The 23,879-nt window shown below is 47.9% G+C and overlaps 1 protein-coding gene across 1 annotated transcript in view; it reads right to left on the bottom strand.

The window, feature by feature from the left end:
* The window catches only part of LOC122377597 (neo-calmodulin-like), a 33,482-nt gene extending 19,325 nt beyond the window's left edge, over positions 1 to 14,157 (bottom strand). Inside the window, exons 1-2 of the mRNA XM_043357808.1 lie at positions 14,062 to 14,157; positions 7,614 to 7,773 (exon numbers count right to left, since the gene is read on the bottom strand). Of these exons, the coding sequence (XP_043213743.1) occupies positions 7,614 to 7,667 (54 nt within the window). The 5' untranslated portion in view covers positions 7,668 to 7,773; positions 14,062 to 14,157. The remainder of the gene's footprint in view (positions 1 to 7,613; positions 7,774 to 14,061) is intronic.
* Positions 14,158 to 23,879: the final 9,722 nt, after the last annotated feature.

Raw genomic sequence — 23,879 nt, 5'->3', positions numbered from 1 at the left:
TACTTCCCACGCTTCCATTCCAAACATCGGGTTGTTGAGCCACTGGCGATCTATTTTTAAAAGGCGATGTCCTGACCTCGCCAATGCAATCAGCTAACGAACCGCAATTAGTAGAAGTGCGGAAATGGAAAACATTTCCGTTCGTGCTCCTTGGACGGGGACAGCCTGGCAGATTAGCCCGTGTCAACATGTCTTCTCGCTTCGGTACCTTCCAACTCAAAAACTTTTTAATTGGTTATTTAAATTTTTATTTCATGTATTTTGCATATGGTTAACTTTATATTTGACGGTGATATCAAATCAAAAGTCTAATAAAATTCACATGATCATCCATATGACCTTTACGATGAAATCATTATATCAATTCAGATCTTATATCTTTTAAGAAGAGCGTTTTGTGTTTACATCTGCCAGTCTCTTCTGTCTACAGACAGACTAAGGGAACATCATTCTGCGAGACATACTAAAAATACCTCAGACCACTGGACCAGATCAGACACTGAGCCGAGGAGACAGTCGGACCAGCCGGGCGCAGCTGCAGTCCATCGGCCCGCCCGAGTCTATCGCCCACAAACTGTCACCGATAGTTTCGGCGGCGCCCGCAGCGGGCTCTATTGATTCGCCAGAAATTTATCCCCGTGCTCAAACACGTATCAGGCAGCTGGACAAACAGTAGCGCGAACTGATTCTGCGGAAATCGCCGCCTGCGCGCGTGTGAGACTGATACAAAGAGACAAACAGCTTCTAACAGTTTTTGTTAATTGATCTAAAAAGAATATTAGCACTCACATTTTAAATATGATACAATAAGCAATTATGAAAGCCCCTGATCTATCGAAAAAAGAATACTCGTCAGAGATGTAGCTTGGTGTCAAAAATATGTCAACGTGCATGCATTTCCCTAACACTTCACCCAGTCTTGAAAGCATATAACCGGAAAATATGAGAATTGCTGTTTTAGGACCACTTACTGTAGCGGTGCCTTCTAGTGGAGCGCAGCATCAGAGCAGCTGCAGAAAAATACGACTACAAATAGCTCCCAGCTGGAGGCACATTGGCCTGGACGTAAAGCCCGGGTTTGTATGATAATTTGTGCCTTTCTGGCGCGAAGTCCGGAAATGAGCGGCAGAAAGTGACTGGCCCCCGGCGTGGGCCGACGAGTGAAAACAGCTTCTACATCGGACTGAAAACGATGCAGATACCCGCCTCTTCACAGGCAGCGGGAGCAAACACGGCGTGGCAACGGCATACCAAACCGCTAAAAGGTGCTCTTACTATGCAAGGTGCTATAAAGAGCGAATAACAAAGTGGCTCCGTGTTTACCCGTGATTAAGAATGAAGCGAGGGAGGAGGCTGGATGCATAATCATACCGGGTGGCCCAGAAAAAACGTTCCGAACTTTGGAGGCCTATATATCAAATTCGAGTACAAATAACGAGCCAACATTTTCATCAAGTTTACGTCATTTCTTTGCGCATTGGTATGCCAAATTATAGCACTATACCATCATTTTCAAGCTGGCAATCTTGAGTTGAATTAAGCAAGACGTTTTTGCTTTTTTTGCCGATGTCAAACGATAGTGATGATTGGGTTAGACATCCCATGTTATAAAAAAGAATAAAAAATAGAGCACGTGAATAAAACCAACACGTATGTTCTTATTTGAAATATTTTTGTCTCACTTATGTGCCAAATATTCAAATACTGAGCCAAAATGGTGCTCATGGATGCCATTCGTTTCAACACCAAATCATGTTTCGAGCAGGAGTGGGACGGTGCATGGATTACTACCTATTGATTACCCTCCTTTCAGTAGATCAAACAGTAAATCGACCCGATAAGGAAAACAAACTAAAGCAGACTGGTTCCTGTGCCAGAAGACCACAGAATAGCTTATGAAAAACAACATTGCCAGCATATGACAAAAAAAAACTGGTTGAAAAGCTACCTTTTCCCAGGAATGTCAGCCAGGAAAGCATTTGAGCCACAAGATGGTTAGAAAACTGGGAACTTCTTCCGATGCCGCTGGCACAGAGCCATCGTGGTTGCCTGAGGGAATGTGTCATCCTGAGACCCGAACCATCAATGAGACTAGCTGCCAGTAGAAGTCATGGCTCTAGGCCGCGGTGCCGCGGGGTGAAAGTGACCCGTTCACTCACAAGTTTTTTTTAGTAAACATCGGAGCAAAAAAGTATTTTTTACATGACATGCTTGAAACACGAACCGTTTAAAAAGTAATTTACCGAACACCATGAAAATCACACCATTTACTGAAAATGTGTGCCGCATTGACTATTCGAAGTTTCAATGTTGTATCTTAATCGCTTTCTGAGAAATATTGATTTAAAGTTGGGAACGTTTTTTTCTGGGCCACCCGGTATATGGTGGCACCTTAATAATAATGTTGAATAAAAGGTAAATACAAAGGGAAGAAAAGCAGATGCTAGTGGGGGGTGACCAACAGCCACTACCCTTGTCAGAACAACCGAAAAATCATAACAGCAGCGTTTTGTGCAACTCCAAATGCCGAACAGACAGTATGATAAAATGCTTAGAGAGGCCGTGTCACTTGTTCACATTACAGACGAAACGTTCAATTCGTCTCCTATCTATCTGTGTCACAGCGGCCATTGAGCCAGCACATCTCATTGGGCGCGCTGTCGATTTCATTTCTCGCCTGGCCAGTGACCGCTCAGAGGCCGTCCGTGCCCTCCTCTGCCTGTCCTCGAGTGCTGCACTCACAGTGACCTGACAACGCGCGGCCAGATTAATCCCATTAGTAGGCGGCGACTCGCCCCGGGGAGCGCTGCTAGCATCCCGCGGGAGCGCTGCTAGCATCCCAATAATCGCCGCAGAATAGATTGGACAACACCGCCGGTCTATTGGCGTGCGTCGGCGGCGCACACTGCGCCGGGATTGTGCCCGGATGGGTCGCGGGCGGTGTGGCCGCGCCACGCCGACCGCCGCCACCGGTGGGACCATAAATTAGACAATTTCGGCGCGTGATCACGGCAGGCCGCCAAACGGCGAACGTGGCGCATTTACAACTGTAGCAGGGTGCGTCCCGCGCACACTGATGGCGTGGCGCAGATTGACGCACAGACTCTGTTCCGAGCGGTAAACGAGAAACAGACCTGAGACCGACAGCAGGCTACTTTGTGCAGTGCAAAAATGAAAACGCGTTGATTTACAACGACGTATGGTCTCCTGATTTTCAACGATCCAGATCTACTCCAACTCCCTCATTGTAACAATATAATTGAAACCAAGGAGGTCGAGAATATGCATTGATATACATAGTAACAACATTCCAGCGCAGACATCTCTTGAGTCTTGATCAATGTCTACAGTTGGTCCGGCCAAGTCATATATGCTCCGATTCGTCGCCATGGAGAGTGTTTGACTGGGATAGCTGAGTCGTGTTTGTCCTGATAACTGTGTCGGAAAGTCGCCCGTGTGGGGAGTGTTCCGTCAGTTTACTGTGCTGACAGCACTGAACACACAGCGGAGACGGCGCTCCGAATTCTGTGTACGGTCAGAAGCACACTGAGCTGGAGAGGTCACTGATGTCACTGCATAGTGGTCCGATTGTGTTACTTCGCTACGAAATATTAGCCGTTTTCACGACGGGCTTTCCAGCGAGTGCATCTGATTTGACCAAATCTGCACCTAATCTCGTTTACAGAATACAGCAAATATCTTTATTTTATGAATTTATTTCAGTGTTTTAACCCGCGCCCAGATGGGGTCTGCCGAGCAACGCGGACTGATGGGGGGGGGGCCATTTTGGCCCCCCCCTCAGATCTCGAGAACCACGCAACATAGCGACAAGCGGTAAACGGTGTTGGATAGCCCCAACGGGGAACTACCTTGTGACCCAATTTCATTGACCTCGGTCAAACCGATGACGTCACAGGTCAGGTCAAAGGTCGAATTTTCACCGTTTACAGGCATTTCAAGAAATGCGTTGTAAAATCGTGTAAAATGCATTTCATTGAAAATCATCGATAGGGAAATGTTCTTCAAACACATATTTTGCTATTTGAGGTCACTGATACCAGGTCAGGTCACAGAGGTCAGGTCACTGGGGGGTCACAATATGAAAGTGTCGTGTGATACATGTTTTATGGTCCATTTTACATGACAAATGCGATTATGTGGGTCAGACAGACTTTAGGGCCAGCTTAGGTCACGTTTTGGTCAAGGTTAGGTCAAGGTCAGGTCAAGGTCAGGTCAAATTAGGTCAAATTTCAAAGTTGATATTTTTGCATAAAATGGGTATCGATTCGATGCAGCTCGTCACGGGGAGTTCAATGGTGGTCTCCGTTTTGCGCTACGAGGTCTAAAATTGCTAAAAATTGAGTTCAAAAATTTGACGTCATCAATTTTTAACAGTTTTTTCGCTATAACTTGGCCAAAAAAGAGGTATCGATCTAAAATTTGGTATGTATATCGAAGAGCGCAGGGACTATCACATATATTCCGGTTTTTTCGAAATTCGAAAAATTTTTGGAAATTTTTTGAGTTTTTCTAAAAAAAAAACAATTTTTTTGGTTTTTGGGGGTCAAAATCCAAAAATTTCGAAAATCCGAGATAGCAGTTTTGTAGCGCCGCCTTTTCTCTACACAACCACATAAAGAACTTTAAAATTGCTTGTTAACCCTCGCGGGCCCGGGGGGGCGTTTTTTGCCCCCCCCCCCTGGCGAATATTTGCGATAGCTCCCGAACGCTTAGGGATAGGAAAGTGAAACTTTTAGTACCTTTTCTCCCATCAATTTGACATCTTCTGAAGTAAGAAATTTGGACCTAGCCCCATTGATGACGTCACAAGGTCCATTTTTCTAGACCCCTGCACGGCAAACTTTGGCGTCACAGGTGCAAACTTCAAATAGCTGCTAAAAATAGAGTTTTAGAGATAAAGACAAATTACGAGCACGGCTGTGTAGCGTTTGACCTAGAGAAAAATAGAAAAATAGTTTTGGTGACCTGAGGTCAGAGGTCAGGTCAACGACCCCGAAATGTGATTTTAGTTTTTCGCAAATAACTTCGACAAAAAAGGCCCTAGAGCTACGGCAATGGTACCATCGCATTCGCCTTGTCAAGCCGCGTCGAATGATATATATTTCGTTCGGAAAAAGTCAAGTTTTATGTTGACCTCATGTGACCTCGAATGACCTCTGGTTGACCTTGACACATGAGAGGTCATTTATGATGGATTTGTACCCGCTGATCACGAATTTGGCATCTATTTTCCTCTAAGCCTTCATTTAGAGCTTCTGGACGGCAAAATTGTCTTATTTATTATTACTAGCTTGAATCAGTGAAATAGCCTCTAGCAGGGATACCCTTCTGTGACCTTGACTTTTGAGCAGCCTTGTATCGTAAGATGAACCACAAATAGGGAACTGATAAGCCTCAAAACATTTCAAAACATCTTGGAAGTTAGCACGCAAGATGTGCGAAAAAGTGTCAAGTTTGAGATCAAATTTGAGCGTGACCTTGACCTTGACCTTTAATTTTAGACACATTTTCGGAATCCTCAGCTTCTCTTCTTTCGTTTGACACCCAATTTTGCCGGTTTGATGCAGCCTGCCGTCCTCTAAAAGGCTTACTTTGAGATCACTACACATGTGCCGGTTTTTGCCTTTGACCTTGACCTCTGACCTTGAAAATTGACCTGAGGTCAAAAATTTTAGGTGCTTTAGAATCGTCTGGTAAGGACCTTTCGTTTGGTACCGCTTTTGTTTCCGTAGCTCCCTTATTTACGGAGTTAGACAGGGGGGCGAAAAACGCCCCCCCCCGGGCTGCGGTGGTTGGGATTACCCCCCGGGCCCGGCCGGGTTAACTGTAGAATTGGTGAGCGTTTCAAGATGTCATGTTTTTTGCTCATTTTTACTCGAACATGACCTCAGTTTGACCTCAATAACTCCTGACCTGAGGTGACCTGTGACTTGAAATTTTGTGTGAAGGTGTCAAATTGATGTCCGGTAAGGTACCCAAAATTTGGCGGCGCTGCGCGCCGCCGTTTTCTCGCTATTTAAGAAAAACCACAGGGGGGGGCAAAATGGCCCCCCCATCAGGGCGCGGGTTAATCGATGATGCTCTCTGATAATATGACAAAGCAGGCATATAAGCAGTTAGTGCAATTCTAGCTGATAGCTACTAAGGGACACACTGAACCTGATTTGACCAAATCTGTACCTGATCTGCACCAGATGTGCACCAAATGTGTACCAGATGGCCGTCGTGAAAATGGCTATTGTCATTTTGAAGTGAGATGAACTGTCCACAATAAACAAGAGATAAACAAAAAAAAATTACTAATTTTTGGTCAGTACTAAAATTAAAATACCGAGGAGAGAGAGAGAGAGAGAGAGAGAGAGAGAGAGAGAGAGAGAGAGAGAGAGAGAGAGAGAGAGAGAGAGAGAGAGAGAGAGAGAGAGAGAGAAAGAGAGAGAGAGAGAGAGAGAGGAGAAAGAAAGAGAGAAGGGAGGGGAAGTGAGTTGTGAGCACAAACCCAGACGAGACTATTTTTGCTTTGTACGTACCGCATTTCTGATCGCAGATAATCTGTTTTAAAAGCATCATAATTTAATCATATCTTCTCTTTATCACATATTCCATCGTTTTATGGCTCATAATCAAGGGACACGGGACGCCATTGCAAATAGCCGAATCCGTTGCGACCACAGCCCAATAATCCAGCGTGCAATCCCCGATCACGACATACAAATCGCCGCCGTCCAACAGTTTGTCTCCGTTTTCAAATATGAGCCGACCGCCCGGCAGGACACCAACTGAAACAAACTGCCTATTGGAGTTGGCAAATCCGCCGACGGCATACCCGCACGACGAGTGACGAGGCGAATTCACAACAAAACGGCGCGGCCTTTTCGGCGGAGAGCCTCAGAAAGTGGTGAGCGCCTCTGGCCCCGGGGAGAGGATGTTGTTTATCGCCCGCAGCGGTACAGCTGTAATGAAGTCTGCTGAAAAGGCTATGAATGAAGTTTTCGAAGAAAATGCGATTTGAATGGTCGCACCGTTCCAGTAAATTTTGACGCGAATGGAATTGTAAAGTGGATAAATTCAGTGGTTTGTGTGGAATTTGCTCGTCTGAATGATAGATCATGCTGAAATATTATGTACTGCGTTGCGCAATGCGCATAGGTACTACGCACCTGAATGCATTTTGCAATTCCGAAAAGCACGCTTTTCCTGTAATTTGATTTGTCGTAATACAGGTTCAAATATTTTTAGGCTTCTAAGCCCTTATTTAAGATTTGAAAACAAGTCACTGAGGTCATTTGTCCAAGGCTTTACTCGTCGTTTCAACTTGTTGACATCATCTGCATCCCATATAAACAATAAGCAATTCTAGGTAGGTATAGTTATTTCAAGACGTTTTATCACTTACATTTTGCGTCTTTTTCGAAATTACCGAGAGCTACGTAGTGCACACACACACACACACACGCGTGCAAATATGCACCCTCCCGTTTTACCTTTTCCCTCCTCTTATGCGAGTACTTTTTATCCCCTCCCCACCGCTGCACCATCCGCAGCCCCCGACCTTACCCGCTGCAGCATCCGCAGCCCCCCCCCCCCGGCCTTACCTGCTGCTGACGATCCTTGAGCACCAGACGCGACGCTGCCAGCCGGCCGGCCATGGCGACTCCGACTCCGACTCCGACTCCGACTCCAGCCGGGACTCGGACTCGAAATCCAACTCAGCCTGTGTGGAGTGCGCGCCTCACACCCCAAGAATCGGCCGATCTGGAAAATTTCCCTGCTCTGAACGAAGGCCGTGGGGTGGAGTAGCCCACCCGTATTTGTCGAGGGAGTGGAGCTCGATAATTGGGACCACCTCCCACAGTTGACACGGGCCTGTGTTTTGTGTGTTGATCAGCTTTGTGTTGATCTGTGTTGCGCGAGTGTGCTGATCGGTGTTGACTACTGAGCTTCTGCCGTGCTATATCCAGGCGGCATTCGCACTACGCTCTGTGCAATGTTTTATCTACACAAACTAGACGAGTCGGTAGGTACTACTGCAGAGACCAGCTACTGGTCTATATCGTTCTCTATGACATTTCGTTTCTAGCTATGCTAATCTAATTCGACTATGCTACGAACTAACGTTGGCATTCCACTAGGCTATGTCATGCGTCTAGCTATTACCTAATCTTCTACTAAACGTCGGTATTCTATTTCAAGTCATTGCGTGCATCGGTTCCCATTCGCATTCCACGATCACATACATCTACCAGTTCAGTTCAGCGTGAAATAGGTACGCCCATACAAACGCTCGATTCTCTAGGTCCGCCTGCTGCTTTATTTTCGGGCGACAGACTCCAATAGAATAAACGTATGTACTGGGGAGCGTTTAAGCTACTGTTCTACCTCATCTTGTGGCGAAGTCAGTGTCTCAAAACCACCAGTCGATCCCCGGTTTTCCTCTCTTGTCTGTGTTCTGTCCATGTAACATTTGCGCCAGGACTGCCTGCAGCGGCGCTGGATATCTGGCGCGCGTCGGCAGCGGAACCAACGCAGTGCTGTCCAAAGCGTTCGACATATCCGAAAAGCGGACCGCGCGCCGCAGCTGAGTCGGCTGCACGGCGGTGTTGACAGCCACTATCCGCGCGCCGATGTATTCTTCTGCCCTTCCAATTCCATCTGAAGCGGCGTTTTTGCTCGGCACGCTCGGCAGTCGGCACGGGCGTTATTCGACTGTTTTTTCTTCTGTCTGCAGCCGCCTTGCAATCAGACGCCCATTGTTATCTCTGGAATGTGATGAATTACTCTGACCACTGAGCGAGAACGAGACGGAAAGGGAGAGAGCGAAAGATAGCTAGAGAGAGATAGAGGGGTGTAGTGAAGAGAGAGAGAGAAAAAAAGACCGCAAGAAAATAAACAGTGGATGCAGCTGGGAGACAGTAAAGAAAAAAGAGGGTACAATATTAGACGATAAAAAGTGATAGTATCTATGTCAATGATGAACCAATAGTGTGGACTGTGCGATTAATGCATACCTACAATGCTAGGCGGCTCAGTATTTGTGACATACTATATATGTTAGACGCTATATCAAAGGCTTACATGAAAATATCACCAACTGGGCGATCATTTTTGTAAAATAATTGCCTGTAGCGCTTCTGTGCGTACTTTTCTAACGGATGTGCGTAAATCACACTCAAGTGACAAATGATGACATATTTCATCCCGAGGCGCCCGTCTCACGATCGGCGGTGCCGATGGCGGCCGCACATCAGTCACATCAGTCGGCAGACCACATCAGTCTGTGTGACGTGTGGCGGTGGCGTCGAGCGCCGCGGCTCTGATGGCCGCACTATTTTCCCTCCGCCGCTCACCCGCCGCCCACCGCCGCCCATCCTCCATGACCCTCCATGCATCACTCTTCTCACGGACGCATGCATCACCATATCAGCGCAGTGACTGCGCCCCGGCGTCGCGGCCGACGGCCGTCCGAGCGTTCCGTCAGCGCAGTCACAGCCGTCGGCGGCGGCGGCAGCCCACTCTCACCCTCACCCTCCGTCTCCTAGCGCACTCATCTGCTAAGTAACCGACACCGACACGCCTTCTTGCTTCTTAGTGTCAGAATGGGGAACGGATGGGGTGGGCCGCGCTGTTCCTCGTGCCGTGCAGCCCCGCCCCCGCTCGGGCTCAGGCGCGAAAAGACAACACGGCACGGCAGGTGGTTTGTTTGGCCTTGAACGCGGCCGGCATGGTGAAAAGTTGTGTTTCATGATACGGCGAACGTTCAGCGAACGACCATCAGTGGCGAGCGCAGGAAACTTCATCGAAATGGGAGCCAAACACGAAATGTTTGACAGGGAATAGCATCAGAAAGCTACCGGAAGGATAGCATGTGGAAAGCAGCTTTTTAGAGTTGCATGCCAATAGTATGAAGCATATGATGTTTTCATCAAATCTCAATAAACATAGGCATTTGCATTATTCCAGCGAAAGAATAAAATGGTTCACGCTGAACAATGCAATCCCAGCTGTGTGTTTTCTGTAAACCGTCACTGTGCGGCGTCTGATTAGCATTTTATGTTGTCTGCGGCGGCCGTGTGTGTCGTGCTGTCCGCAGCTGGTCCGGCGCCGGTCGACAGCTCGCCCGGGCGGCCCGGGCGGGGGCGGGGGCGGCGGCGACCCGGGCGGGGGCGGGGCGCGGGTGTCTGGCTCGGCCAGGGCGGCGCAGTCGGGCCGTTCGAGACCCCAGATCGATTGTGCAGCGGCCGACCGAGCCGGCACCGCCGGGGTCGCCCCGGCCGCCTCCCTCCCGACGAGCTGTTGCCGAAGGATGCCGGCCGCCCCCGCCCCCGCCCGCCGAGAGCGCTGCGTGTCAACACGGCCGCTGGCTGATGCCGTCCCTGCAGTCGGCAGCAGCGGCACGTCCTGCAGCGGCAGATAGCGGAAACGAGCGGCTCGTCCGGCCCCGTCCGACCCTGGACCGGCCACCGCCCGTCCCAGGAGGGGGAGAACCGCCGCACCGTGGACCATTTTCGTCGACAGTAAGTTTCTTGTGGACACGGAGCTGCTTCGGTCAGCTCCGAGGCGCCCGGCTCGGATCATAATTCATCGCGAAATTGGGTGACGATGTCCCCCAAAGGAGACATGAAAGAAGACAGCGATGAGCGATGACAGGAAGGTAGCTACCTCTAATGGTCCGAGGTGGAGAGCCGTGGAGAAATGGGCGGGAGCAATGAGGGATGGGAGGAGGGGGGAGAGAGGGACATGGGACATTGAAGATACGGTGTAAGGCGTTTGTCGTTCATAGATGAGAATTGAGAAATATCGATTAGTTTGCACTTTTTAGCTAATTGATAGCAACAATAAGTTCGCAAACAGATATTGTGGGTATAATTGGAGCCACTTTTTATCTATAATAAAATAAAGTTACACAGTTAGACGCTAACAATATATCGAGTATAGCCACCATCCGCGGAACATGTTTCGAAATCCGGACAGTTTGACGGGCTTTGATTCCTCAAGATACATCACCTCCATTTGGAGACCTCCAAATGGATTGATTAGGTGATCGTATTGATGGTCATTCGTCAGCCACATCTTTACGAGGATTCGAATCCTTTACGAGAATGTCTTAGTTCATGAATATAAAAGCCCTTTCTTAAAATATCTTATAACAGGTAAGTACCTACCAACGTTTTTTATATTTTTTTCAATTGTATTTTTGTGCCCTCAAGAACTTGTCAACTGAAAGTCATGTGAAGAAGTTCTAAAATAAAAACAAAAATAAAATATCTAGAAAAGAACGCAAAAGCATGCATTTCTCGAACCCTGCACAAAATAAGAATAACAAGCAAATTCGCATGATCAAAAGTCATTATATATTTGGCAACTTTAAACTAAACTCCAGCGCAAACTTTCTCGACAACTGAACAAACTCAGTCGAATCGAATGCCTGAGCGAAACCCGAGCAGGTGTTTGAGGCTATCCGAACTAACTCGATTATCCAACTCGTGCCACGCACGGCGCACCACGCCGCGGGACTGCGGGGTCGGGGAGGGGTGCCGGGTCCCTGGCGGTCCCACAGTGGACGGTGACGGGACGGGGTGGGATGGTGGTGGGTGCGGCTCAATCCAGTCCCGACCCCGGTCGTCCACCAGCCCCGTCACCCCCCCCCCCCCCCGCCGTGACTGTCAGACTCTATTGGCCGCACGGGCTCAGTTGGAGGCGGATGGACGGGTCCCCGGGCAGCTCAGGTCGACGGAGCGGGCCGTGGGTGGCGAGGGGTCGAAATGAGACAACTTAACTCTGACGGGAACCCCGGCAGAAACAACCAGTGTGGTGGCCGCGATTCTGGTGATATGGTCGCTACCGTTGCAGATAAACGGTATTTGTCTTAAAATATTAGAAAGGTAGCTCTAGCAAACTGCCATGAATAAATATTGAACACACATCTCTTTAAACACTCATGTTCCTTGTGGCTTTAGTTATTAGTACAGTAGCATTTCGGAAGCTTCTATAAAGACGTCTATGCGAAAAATCAACGCCAAAAAAGACCGATACTCAGCAAGGGTCTGCTTTATGAACACAACCGTTCAGTTTAATTCGTTTGGGTTTTCTCATTGCATTATTACGTGAAAAGCTCCAGGAAAATAAAGCGGACAGGTAAGCAACCATAATCCAATGCTTTTATGAGTCAGTAAACACGTTTTAGATCTTGGAAAATGATCCCAAGGTGATGTCAATTTCTTACATGTCCAATGTTCTATTCATTTTTTTTTAGCTATGGAATGAAATGATCATTCAACTTTACAGCTGAAGTATATCATAAGTATATTATATTATAGTAGTATATTAGTATTATTATATATTAGTATATTTTCAGAAGTATATTATATGAAGTATATAAGTATATTTTGCACAATCATGGAATGCTTGTATATCAGTACCTAATGCAGTGGTCTATGGCACGGTGCTTTCTATCCGTCGATGCATAACTACCTCTATCTAATGCATATGCTCATCTAGGGCATGCAGCTAATCATCCCAACCACATTCCGTTTCTAACAAGATAACAAAGTATGCACTAATATGGAAGGCGCCTGCAAAGTTGCATGCATGTAGGAATGTGTATTGTCCATTTTGTTCAGAACACAGCACTGTTATTGATCACCAAGGACACACGCAGTACGCACCCCACCCTCACCCCTACGAACAACACCAAGTTGTCAACAACACGGTCACTTTGTTCAACAATTAGTTTCAAACTACGAGTATATCACACACGTTCACCTCAAAAACTGTAACACAACCATTGGAACATCGTTACGATTACGACAGCAGCAATTTAAACTGAAATTAATCAGCTCGGCCATTGCCAAGATGCAATCTACAATATGATAACACAATATGACATACCATACTGAGTTTCATCGAAGCGCTCCTAAGTACTCCCAAAAGTCCAGAACCTGCCCAGTCTCACCCATAGCTGTAATAGAAATTATACCCAGTCGTTCCCTTCTGAGTGCACCCAGGGGAACCTGAATTGAGATGGAAGAGTTCCCAGCAGATGTATGGCAGGCGGTCGGCCTGAAATCCAACCAGTTGCACAGCCTGCATATAAATCCGAGCAAACTGCCGGGCACACTGTAACCCACACGAGTTGCCAGGACCCGCTGAGACATATCTTATGTCCATGCGTACACAACACAGACTCTTCGTGCTGGCACAGAGTTTCTCGACATTTCTCCCATGACATATCCAATCTGAATCAGCAACAAACGACTGGGAAATGCGGCCACGTTATTTGCACGCCGAGAAACAAGCTACCAGAACAGATGCTGCCATACGTCTCACAAACCTCGTAACTTAGGGCAGCAGGGAGATTGCAGCCGGAGCCGACTGGACATTAACTTGGCTAACGCGAAAACATCAACGGTTTAATTAAGCTAAATGCGACATATATTATCCGCATAGTTTGGGGGTCTTTGTGACAAACAAACTTGTTGGGCGGAGCGGAATGGCTGGGTTTGGGAAGTCCCGCGGGACGCTGAGGCCGATCGTGGGATGTAGGTCCCCGGGGGACAGACACGTAGGAGCTGGGTCGGATGATTCCCGTGGTAGGTCCCGGGGGACAGACACGTAGAAGTTGGGTCGGTTTATTCCCGTGTGACAGATCCAGATTCTCCGAGGGAGGATCAATCAGAGTCGGCTGGGTAAGCTGGAGAACTGTAGAAAATGATCGAATATAAGCCGCAAACGGATGAGATGGGGATCTGATCACATAGGCGCGATGGATTCGACTTATATTGATGCGTTGGTGATACTAGAGAGTCCATGGAACCGATAGGTAACTAATCAGATTTGCACGGACCTCGTCTTAGGGCGTATGGGACTCATGCAGGGTTCTACGGGTCCATGCACGGTATCATTGCAAACTGTCCGGAATGAATGGACTGATCTCAGGGTCTACATTTCAAGGTCTAGTCTACAGCCCACGGTCAGGGTCTACAGGCCAGGGTCAAGGTCTACAGGCCAGGGTCAGGATCTACACCCTGCGGTCTACAGCCCCACCTAGTCCCGCGGCGGGGCCGGCCGGGCTCGGCGGCTCACGTACTGCCGGGTGCGTTCGGAGGAGGCTGCTGGGCCGGCGCCGGACGCTGCTCCACTGGCGGCGACTCGTCTCCGACCGGCGGCGCGCCACGAGACCCGCTCGGCGCGCCGCACGAATCGATCGCCGAGTCGCAGTGAGGCGCCGGCCGGCCGCCGAGCGCCTGTCGATTCCGCCCGTGAACCGCCGACCTCACCGCTTCCATCTGCATCTCACTGTCCGCATTTTCCGTCACAGAGCACACCCTGTCGGCTCCATGACGTTCTTCTTTCGGGTGCCGCGTCGGCGTTTCATATTTGTTTTTCGTTCTCCGATTTACTTGTGCCGGTCTTCTGATTTCAATCTCAGTCTTCCCATTTGTCAGCCTGACTCTTGACTCTCTATCAGATGTCTCTCTGCTGGTTTCTGTCTTTACTTGTCTCCCTCTTGTTGTTCATATCTCCTCATTTCATTTCCCTTGTTCGCCCCGTCCAAACAAATCTGTCCGTCCTTCAGCCTCTCCGTTCATCATGCCTTTTCATTTAATACCCTCCCTGATCCCGTCTTATTATCGCTTCTTCCTACCTTGCATTTTGAGCCTGCTGTCCATGTTTTCTACCTATACTCTTCCAGCCATTTCTCTTTCAGTAATTTCTCCTTAGCTTATGTTTTGTTACACGGGCCGGCACAAATAAAATAGGCAATCAAACTTAAAAGCACATCGAAGCTAGTCATCATTATTCCCTTTTTCCACTTCTGTCTCCAAATACGATACCTCCCCCCTCTCTCTCTCTCCCCTCTTTCTCTCCCCCTCTCCCTCCCCTCTCTCTCTCTCTCTCTCTCTCTCTCTCTCTCTCTCACACACACACTCATCCTTGATTGAGAGCTGGACGGGAAAAAGGAAGCAAGAAAACGGCTTCAGCTATAGGGCTTCGCTCGGACACATTTTGTCCAGCTTTGGTCTACAGTTCTTCGCACTTTCGCCGATGTCTTAAGGTCAAGCTACACGGGACACTTTTTCGGTTTTTGATTTTTCGGTTTTTCGCTTTTTCGGTTCGATTTATCACTTTTTCGCGTCGGTTTTTCGCTTTTTCGATTTATCGCTTCGTGGCTTGAGTTTTTCGAGTTTCGTTGATTTTTGTTTAGTTGGAACGCGCTGTGCAACCGCCAGCTCTTTTTATTTTGTTTGCAACCAGTGCAATGCTTTGGTCGCAGATTTGCCTAGGGGCTTTAGGGGTCTGTTTTGTTGTCTGTTTTAACAGATGGAAATTACTTAAACTAGATCTCGTCTGTTTTGTAGTAGGATTTAGGAAACTGGCTTGACTAAACTTCCAGCAGCTCGGCTACTAACCGGCGCACACTGGTCGGAAACGCCCTCACGAGAGGCCACGGGCGATTCCGGAGTTTCGGATTATTTTTTATATAGATCGATTTGAAATTGATCAAATTATTATACTTAGGTCAAAAAACTAATCCGGGTGACCAAAAATAACTGTAATCAGCCCCCGAAGATGGGGTATCCCAGAACTCGGAAACTGACGCGGAGCAGGAGGTTTCTTGAGCCGGATATTCAGAGTCTTATTGCTGATAGACACCAAATTGAAATCCCACATATTATGCATCAAAATGTTCGTTATGAAGTTGCCGACTGGTCAGTGCAAAATTTTTGGCATATTAAATCCCTAACTAAGATGTACTATAGCTTTTTTATGAAGGCTCTCCTACAGTGATTCTGGAATATAACTGCAAAGTTTAGGTAAGGAAACAACAGGTAGTCCCATCTAGTTCCACTCTGATTTTTTGTGAGATGAAGTAGGATTTAAATTCACACCAGGGCAACATAAAAGCTAACTGCGCATATTTGCGCAAAATTTGCAGGAGCCGCTCTTCCTACCCAACTACCGCCCGCCCCGCCCCAGTTTCGGCTCGGCCGCCGCGCCCGGCTTACGCTGACCTGTGTGGCCTGCACGCATCCATGCGTAGTTGACTGGTCATTAAAAACAGATGCGCTTGAGTTTATGAATTTTGTGAAAAGCGCGTTTTATGTATGCATTTATGTATGTATTGACATCAAAAGCCTTCCACATATTGCGTGGCGATTACGGCTTGCATTTAGAGAGCCTTGCTATTGACAACCATCACTCGGCTGAAGAAAGTGGAAATTGAAACCTTCGTGAATATAAGACGCTGCAAATATAGGACACCTGTCACTGACGTCAGGTTACCTTGGGTCGTCTTTAGTTACATTAGATTACAATTCCGGTATTTAACCCTGGCCGGACCGATTGGTTTTCTATATTGACCGGGGAGGGTTGGTACAACTCCCTCGCCGTTTCGCCTCTAATTGAGCTAGAGCCTCGCGGAAAAAAGCTTGTGTGCCGTTATAAGACGCAAAAATCAGGTACTACCCGATTTTAAGGTCTTAGGTCAGCCAGTGACCTCTTAGGTCACGTAAGTGCCACAAGGCACGGGTTCGGTTTTAGGTTAATTACTTTACCAAAAAATGGTCGCACTGCCGCGATTTTGGCATCATCGTGTTTGTCTAGCTCAGGCGCGTTGAATGCTATACTTGGTGTTCGGGTGAACTCAACTTAAGGTGTTAACCTCGGGTCAAGGTCAGGTCGGAGCCCCTCAGGTCACGAAAATGGTTGAATGAGGTCATATTGCATATCATTCGATTCGGCAGGTCTTCCTGAGTCCAATGGTGGCTTTCCCGACTCTCTAGCTCCATCTGATCAGGAGTTATTGACGAAAAACTTATATGGCCTTAGTGACGTCATAAATGACGTCACGCAAAGTCAACAATGCTTAAGTCAAGCACTGGACCTTGCAAGAAGTGCATGAAACCATTCCCGGTGCCCGAATAGCAGCTCCCAATTTCCCTTGTTGACTTAAAGTGGTGTTAGATCCTGTATTATACTCAATTATGACGTCATAACTTAACAGATGCACGTCATATATTTAGTGCTTGACATCCAAATGATAGCTTACATATGACAGAGAAGGTATGCAAAGTTTTATGAAGTTTGCTTGACTAGTTGTGGAATAACAAGCAAAAAACTTTTGCGGGAAGGCCGCTGGCCTCTCGCTGGAGCGTTTCCGACCAGTGTGCGGCGCCCCGCTGGGACTCCTGGAATTCCACGCCTTGCTGGTAGGGGGAACACCCTTTCTAACTTGGCTCCCGAGCCACGTAGCGACACGCCGTTGGTGACACTTGAAAGAGCTAGAAAATAAGGAACAAACTGCTTCGGCCATTTTTAGGTCAGGTGTAGGCCAAAGGGCAGGTCACCAAAGGTCATCGAAGGTAAAATGTCGCCAATATCTATATGTCAAACTTCGACAATTTTCAACAAATCGGTCCATAGCTCAGGAATGGATAGAGCTATAACGCCGCGGGGAGGCGCAATCAAACGTTCTTTTAACGTTCTGCAGGGGCATAAACGTCCAAAATATACGATTCTGCAAAAACAGTTTTTCCGCAATAACTTTTGACTCTAAACTTGCACGAGCTTTCCTTCACCAGAAACGTGTTTCTCTGGTCGAGACGCATCGAATGAGCTTTAAGCTAACTGGACTGGTCTAGGTCATGCCCTGGCCGGAAAGTTCGTGATGCATATCAGTCGATTTGTATCGTCCAGTGGAACACATCGAATGTGTTTTCATCGCTCTGTAGTAGCATGCCTTTATCGAAATTTATTACCGAAAATTGTGCATACCCTTCGCGACCTGATATGACCTCAGGGCATAACAAGGGGTCACGGGTGCCATATTCCGGTTCATTGTGTCGTGTGTACCTACTTGCATAGGCGTAGGAACAGCTGGAACATTCTGGGTGCAGAAATCCAACCATCGCCCGTGGAGCGGGGGGGGGGGGGTTAGGGAGCGGCACCGGGTATCTTGTTCTCTCTCTCTCTCTCTCTCTCTCTCTCTCTCTCTCTCTCTCTCTCTCTCTCTCTCTCTCTCTCTCTCTCTCTCTCTCTCTCTCTCTCTCTCTCTCTCTCTCTCTCTCTCTCTCTCTCTCTCTCTCTCTCTCTCTCTCTCTCTCTCTCTCTCTCTCTCTCTCTCTCTCTCTCTCTCTCTCTCTCTCTCTCTCTCTCTCTCTCTCTCTCTTTTGGAATGTATATCGCCACCGATATTAGAAAACGGTTCCATGCGGGGGGCTCATTTCGATCTTCGAGGGGTGTACTGTACGACGTCGAAAGGGTATCGGAGCATTGCATTTTGAAGTTTTGATGTCAATAATTCACGCAGTACAAGCGGCCTATTCGGGCCTGTTTTCAATATAGGTACCGAGCTAAAACTTTCTAGAGTGGGTCATGCGTATGTGTTCTATCACATGTAATCCGGTTTTTTTTTTCTCAATGTTATGAAGACAAAGAAGCAAATGACTCGAAAGATGGGTAGAAGGGAAAATATCCTGAACTCATACTGCATGTGAAGCAGCGTTGATGCGAAAAGGGGTTTTGCTTCAGATTATTATGGGTGCAGAATGCACTGTCGGCACCTATTCGATAATTATTGTGGGGCAGCTGCAGCTGCATCCACTGCACCCCCCATGGTTCCTATACGCTTCTGTGTACTTGTAACCTGAGAGTGTTTAGAATGACATTCGTTAAAAACGCCTTTCAGTTTTCAGTTTCTAGGCAATGGGGGGGGGGAGAGTCGCAAAATTGACGTGGCCTTGGGTTACCGATATCGAAATTATGTGATATACATTTTGTGCATACTGCTACTCTCTTGAATTGCTGAAAGTTCCAAAGCCATCAGTTACCTGGTGTAGCAATGATAAGCATTGGAATATTTTCTGAGTTTGTCACTCTGACCACCTCACCAGGTTACCTGACCTGGTGACCTGAACTTGAGAGACCTTGGTCCTGAAATTTTCATGTGTAAAAAAGGTGCTTGATAAGGTGTGCCAAAAACAGTGGCGCGAAACGTCACCTTTTTTGAGATATTAGCGTAAATCTGCAGGTGGTGTTGATACACCGCTCCCCTAGCAGGGCGCGGATAGTAGCATGCCATGATGAATAGGTTTTGCAAAAGATGAAATAAATACGTGCATATATCTCGCATAATTAACCGCGATTCAATCCTTTCACGTGGATAATATGTGCATACCTACACACTGAAATACTATTGAGCGATTACATTCCTTCCTTTCCATTAGGAGTAGGTACCGAAATGTGAATCGTCGGAAACATGCATCAGTATTACCACATCGTCACGTGCTGAAGCCGGAACACCCAAGATTACTTGGAAAAGCTGATTGTCGATCCAAACTTTTGGGTTGGACGAGTCGCTTCGTTTTTTCGCTTTTTCGATTTTTAGAGTCGCTTTTTCGCTTTTTAGAGTCGTTTTTTCGATTTTTCGCGTCGCTTTTTCGAGTTGCTGATTTCGTTTTTTCGGTTTCGCTGCCGTGGAGCTACACCAATGTTATCAAGTGAAGCTGATCGTCTGCTGAAGCCGAAAAAGCGAAAAAACGAAACGAAAAACCGAAATAGTGTGCCGTGGAGCCTGTACTTTAGAGCCCACCAAACGAATATGTGTGTGCATCTGTCTGCTTTCCTTATCATTGCGCCCCGACAAGACGGTTCAGCTCCATTTACTTCATAAGCAGTCTTGCATAGGCACATTTCCAGAGAGCAGTATTGAAAATACGCAGACATAATCGGCAGTAGCCGGACAGAAATGGAAGGCAAATGTGTCCCAAACGCCTGTTGTGCTATATTTGTGACGCCAGTCTGGCCGAAAACGCGTTCACTTTGCATACATGTTGGATGTCTGTATTCATGAGGGGCGTTTGCATCCATTCTGGCGCCGTTCGGGGGTTGACCATGTCTGTTAGCGTCACTTGAATAGGGAAGTTACTTCAAATATTACTCGCTTTCATTGGCTCATATTGCCGCGGTATTTAGTATCCAAGTGCTAGTGCACTTGGTCTGAGTGCTTCACAGGACAGGAGCACTAAACCAATGCACTCGAGCTCCCCAGCGTGCGGTTTAGCATATTCTGGGCAAAGCTAACGCAAATTTCAAAATCAATACCGATCATAATTTCCTGCCGCAAGAATGAATAATGAACATGTGAGCCCCAGAGCATAAATCTTCAAAATACAGAAAAGCAAGAAAAACGGAGGCGCGGGGCTGTTAGGTTTCTGGGAGCTTGTTTTCAGCGTTCGGCTTACCCGGGTCCAGTGGAATGACGCCGTCAATCTTGGATGGTAAGCCGCAGTCCCGCCGGGAATTCGGGCCGGTATAGCAGAGACGCCGGGGAACCTCCCTGATGTGTGGACCATATCGTGTCAAACTGCTGAGCAGTCAGATTCAGAGGACGGCGCATTGATATCAGCTGCAAAAGTGCAAAAATGCAAAAATACAAACAAAAGACGAGCAAATTATCGCACTATCGGTGGCAGCCTCAAATAATGGCAATATGTCAGGATGACAGTGATACCTATTCACACTCATTTTGTCGCTGATTTCGGGCTCTTCCCTCCTTTTCCTTTTGTCTCCCGGTCAAAATCATTTGCTGGTGATCCATTGAAACATCTCTAGCGAGTTCAGAGTTAAAAGTTGATGCAATGTTAATGGGTAATTTAATGCTCTTACATGGAATATGTTTCAAAGATACGAGTATAGCCACATATTTTTCTATAATTATGTACGTATTTATTGGCATATGATTTAGGATGAAATATGAGCGTCTTATATATGATCAACAGTATATGCCTAAACGTCCATCGGGCATCGTCAGGCTTGTCCCGGCTTCTGGGAATTGTGGCGATGCAAAGTTGACCGTCTGATTGGTGGCTGTAAACTTGCCGCTCGACCATTGGGATGTTGCGCTTTTAAATTGGCCGTGCTAGGTGACAAATTTGCCACCGATTCATCTTGACAAATGCGCTTTGAATTGTGACTTATATGACGTTTTATGGGAGTTGGGGTCTGACGAATAGAGGAATGATTGTGGTTTAGGGAGTGGAATCACCAAGGACCCGTATTTTTCTACTTTGTAAAATTCAGCTTTGAGATGAACATGCGGATTGCGGTTAATCAACCAGACTTATGCAATGCAAGCAACAAATAAATATATGTTCTGCGACAGATATACCTAACCGCACAATGGACATTGGTTATATTAACCATACCATTTTTTGACTTGATATTAATTGCTATTGATAACTGTCGCTAATTCCAAAAACGTCCAATACCTCAAAGTAAAAGTAACATCTACCGTCATCAATAGTTTAAAAACACAAGAAACGAATCCCACAAAGTGTCCATTTGACCAGCTAACTACCGAATCGGTCGTCGGGTCGGGGGACGAAAACATGGGACGGCTAGGTGCTCAAGGCCAACCCGATCGACCTCTGCCCCCGCCCCCCTCCCGTGGCTCAACCCCCTCCACTGGACGATTGACGCCTCATCCCTCCCTCCCCTGACGACCGCTGAGGGCTGTTGGGCGCTGCCAGTCGGGGGTCGGGGTCGGGGGTCGGGGTCGGGGTCGGGGTCGGGGTCGGGGTCGGGGTCGGTCAGCGCGCTCGTCCACTGTTAACAGGCGGTCGCTGGGTACGGCTGCTGGTCAGACTCACCGTAACTGCCTCCAGCGGCCGCCGCGCCGGGCCCGTTTAAATCATACGGTGACGGCCGCTCGGCCGTGTCGTCCTCCGGTGGCCGACGGAGCGCCAGATTGGTGTGTCGGATCCACCGGACCTGCAGGCGCCCAACTGCCGGAGAGGTGTCCGAGAGAAACAAGGGCGCGCCGCGGCGAAATCGGTCCGATTTACAACACAATAGCCAAACGGGCGCCGGCCGTAGCTGAGTTGTAAGAAAACACAGCCGTTGAGGGAAGGTGTTGTGTTTTTCTCTGGTGAATCAAATTATAACTCTTTGATTAAATGAGCACAAGATCAATCGAAGACAGCCGCACAGCCAGCACCGTGGTACTCCCTTGTCGTTCATCGTTCATGGTTTTTAATTTTCTGGTAATAGCATTTGTTTTTTGTTTTGTTGGGTTAGGCCCTTTCGGTCCAATTAGACCATTTCAGAGCCGGGAGGATGATAGGATATAGGGGGAGACATTGGTCTGGGCAGGCACCCTAGTGAGTCGCCGGGGCTGAGCCCGTCCAGAGGACAGGCGACCCAGCCCCAAGGCACTCACTGCACCCGGCTACGGGGTGCGCTCCCTCGGGAGCAGCGGTGCCGCTCCAAGGGAGCAGCCCGCGGGAGATAAAGTTGCCTGTCCAGCCCGGAGGGGGGTTGCGGCGTGGAGGAGAAGGATTTCAGTATCCTGAGGATAGAAGCACGGAATGGTGGTGGTAATAGCATTCAATTTCTCAATTAATAACGCTAACTTATGGCCAATACGACAGAGCACATTTCGCCAAATCCACATCCGAAACACTACGCAGCAGGCATTCAATCCGCCGCGCCTCGTCAGCTACCGCATGAGGGAAATCCGGTGAGCCCGTCAATATCCGACATCCGTTTGATGCCAGCTCGGCACTCTGCCGGTATTAAATCTCCGGAGGCAGAGATACAAGCACAAAAACAGCGTGCGTTGCCGACTCCCGACGTTGTAAATCTCAGGACGCTACGCCGCTCGAGAAAAAGATAATCTGCCTATGTCGTGCTGGCGAGTGATCTCGACATTGGGATGATACAGCACAGCACGTCTTGGAGTGGAGTTGCTTGGTTTTTCTTCGCACTCTGAGCAGTAGTAATCGTGACAGTTTGTAGCGTGGTGTTGGCATTGGTGAACTGTTAGCAGCACGTTTACCAGAAGTTGAAGAATAAATAAAATCCCTTTGGTTGACAAACATGGTAGGTACCTACTAAATAATTTGTATTTAATGATTTATCAAACTGGTGATAATATAGACGCCTTGCGTATGGGCCGACTGTGACGTCATCAGCCTGAGGGCTCTTTCGCAGTCAGCTGTTGGATGGCAAAAATCATCGGCCATCCAACGGCGAAGCGTGGTTCCGTTGCGTGGTTCTGTGTTAGTGCGTCTGAGTTTCGTGTGTTTTTTCGTACGTGTACCTGAGGAAGACTTTTGCGAAATATTTTGCTCTTGCTGTGGTCGATATGGATCAGTTAGATATCCAAAGGTACCAGAAGAAGTTAATATGTGACGGGGTTCGTCTTCCGGATCCCCTTAGCGTGCCTGATGGCGACTGGAAAGCCGACCTTTGTCTGCTTCCCAAAGTCACGTTTCCAGACATATATGTCTATCTCATTAACTCAGAGGGCAGCTTTACATCAGAGAACCTGAAGGCATACAAGTCTCTAGCTTCCTGGGACTTGTTCAAGTCTGGGCACGTGGGGAAGTTGGAGGTGTTCAGACCTGGGCCCAATCTGAAGTTTATCAGATGCGAAGTGCGGGCTAGCCAGAAGGCCAGTGTGAAGTATCTGACTTGGGTGCTCTGCAGCGATGATGGGACTGTGAAGGCTGCACATTGCTTGTGCAAAGCTGGCCTTGGTGAAGTGTGCAGTCATGTCGCTGGCACTTTGTTCAAGATGCAAACTGCAGTGATGATGGGCCTAACGGAAAAGAGCTGCACCAGCAAGGCCTGTGAATGGAACTGCCAATTCAAGAAGAAGGTTGAACCGAGCACAATGGCCTCAGTCAGCAATGAAGCTGGGCTCAACATGCCTCCAGCAGTGCAAAGGAATCCGCAAGCTGACACGATCGTTCAGCAAGAGCTCATGAAATTGCTGGAGTTTCATGACTGTGCTCTGGCGTCATCTTTTCCAAGTGATGCTCTCCCAAAAAAGCAAGACGGAGAGCTGCCATATCCTC

Source organism: Amphibalanus amphitrite, unplaced genomic scaffold (assembly GCF_019059575.1).
Source record: "Amphibalanus amphitrite isolate SeventyFive unplaced genomic scaffold, NRLGWU_Aamphi_draft 000047F_arrow, whole genome shotgun sequence".
Lineage (NCBI taxonomy): Eukaryota > Metazoa > Arthropoda > Thecostraca > Balanomorpha > Balanidae > Amphibalanus > Amphibalanus amphitrite.
The sequence above is the reverse complement of the archived record's forward strand: the minus strand, read 5'-3'. Positions and strand labels throughout refer to the sequence as shown.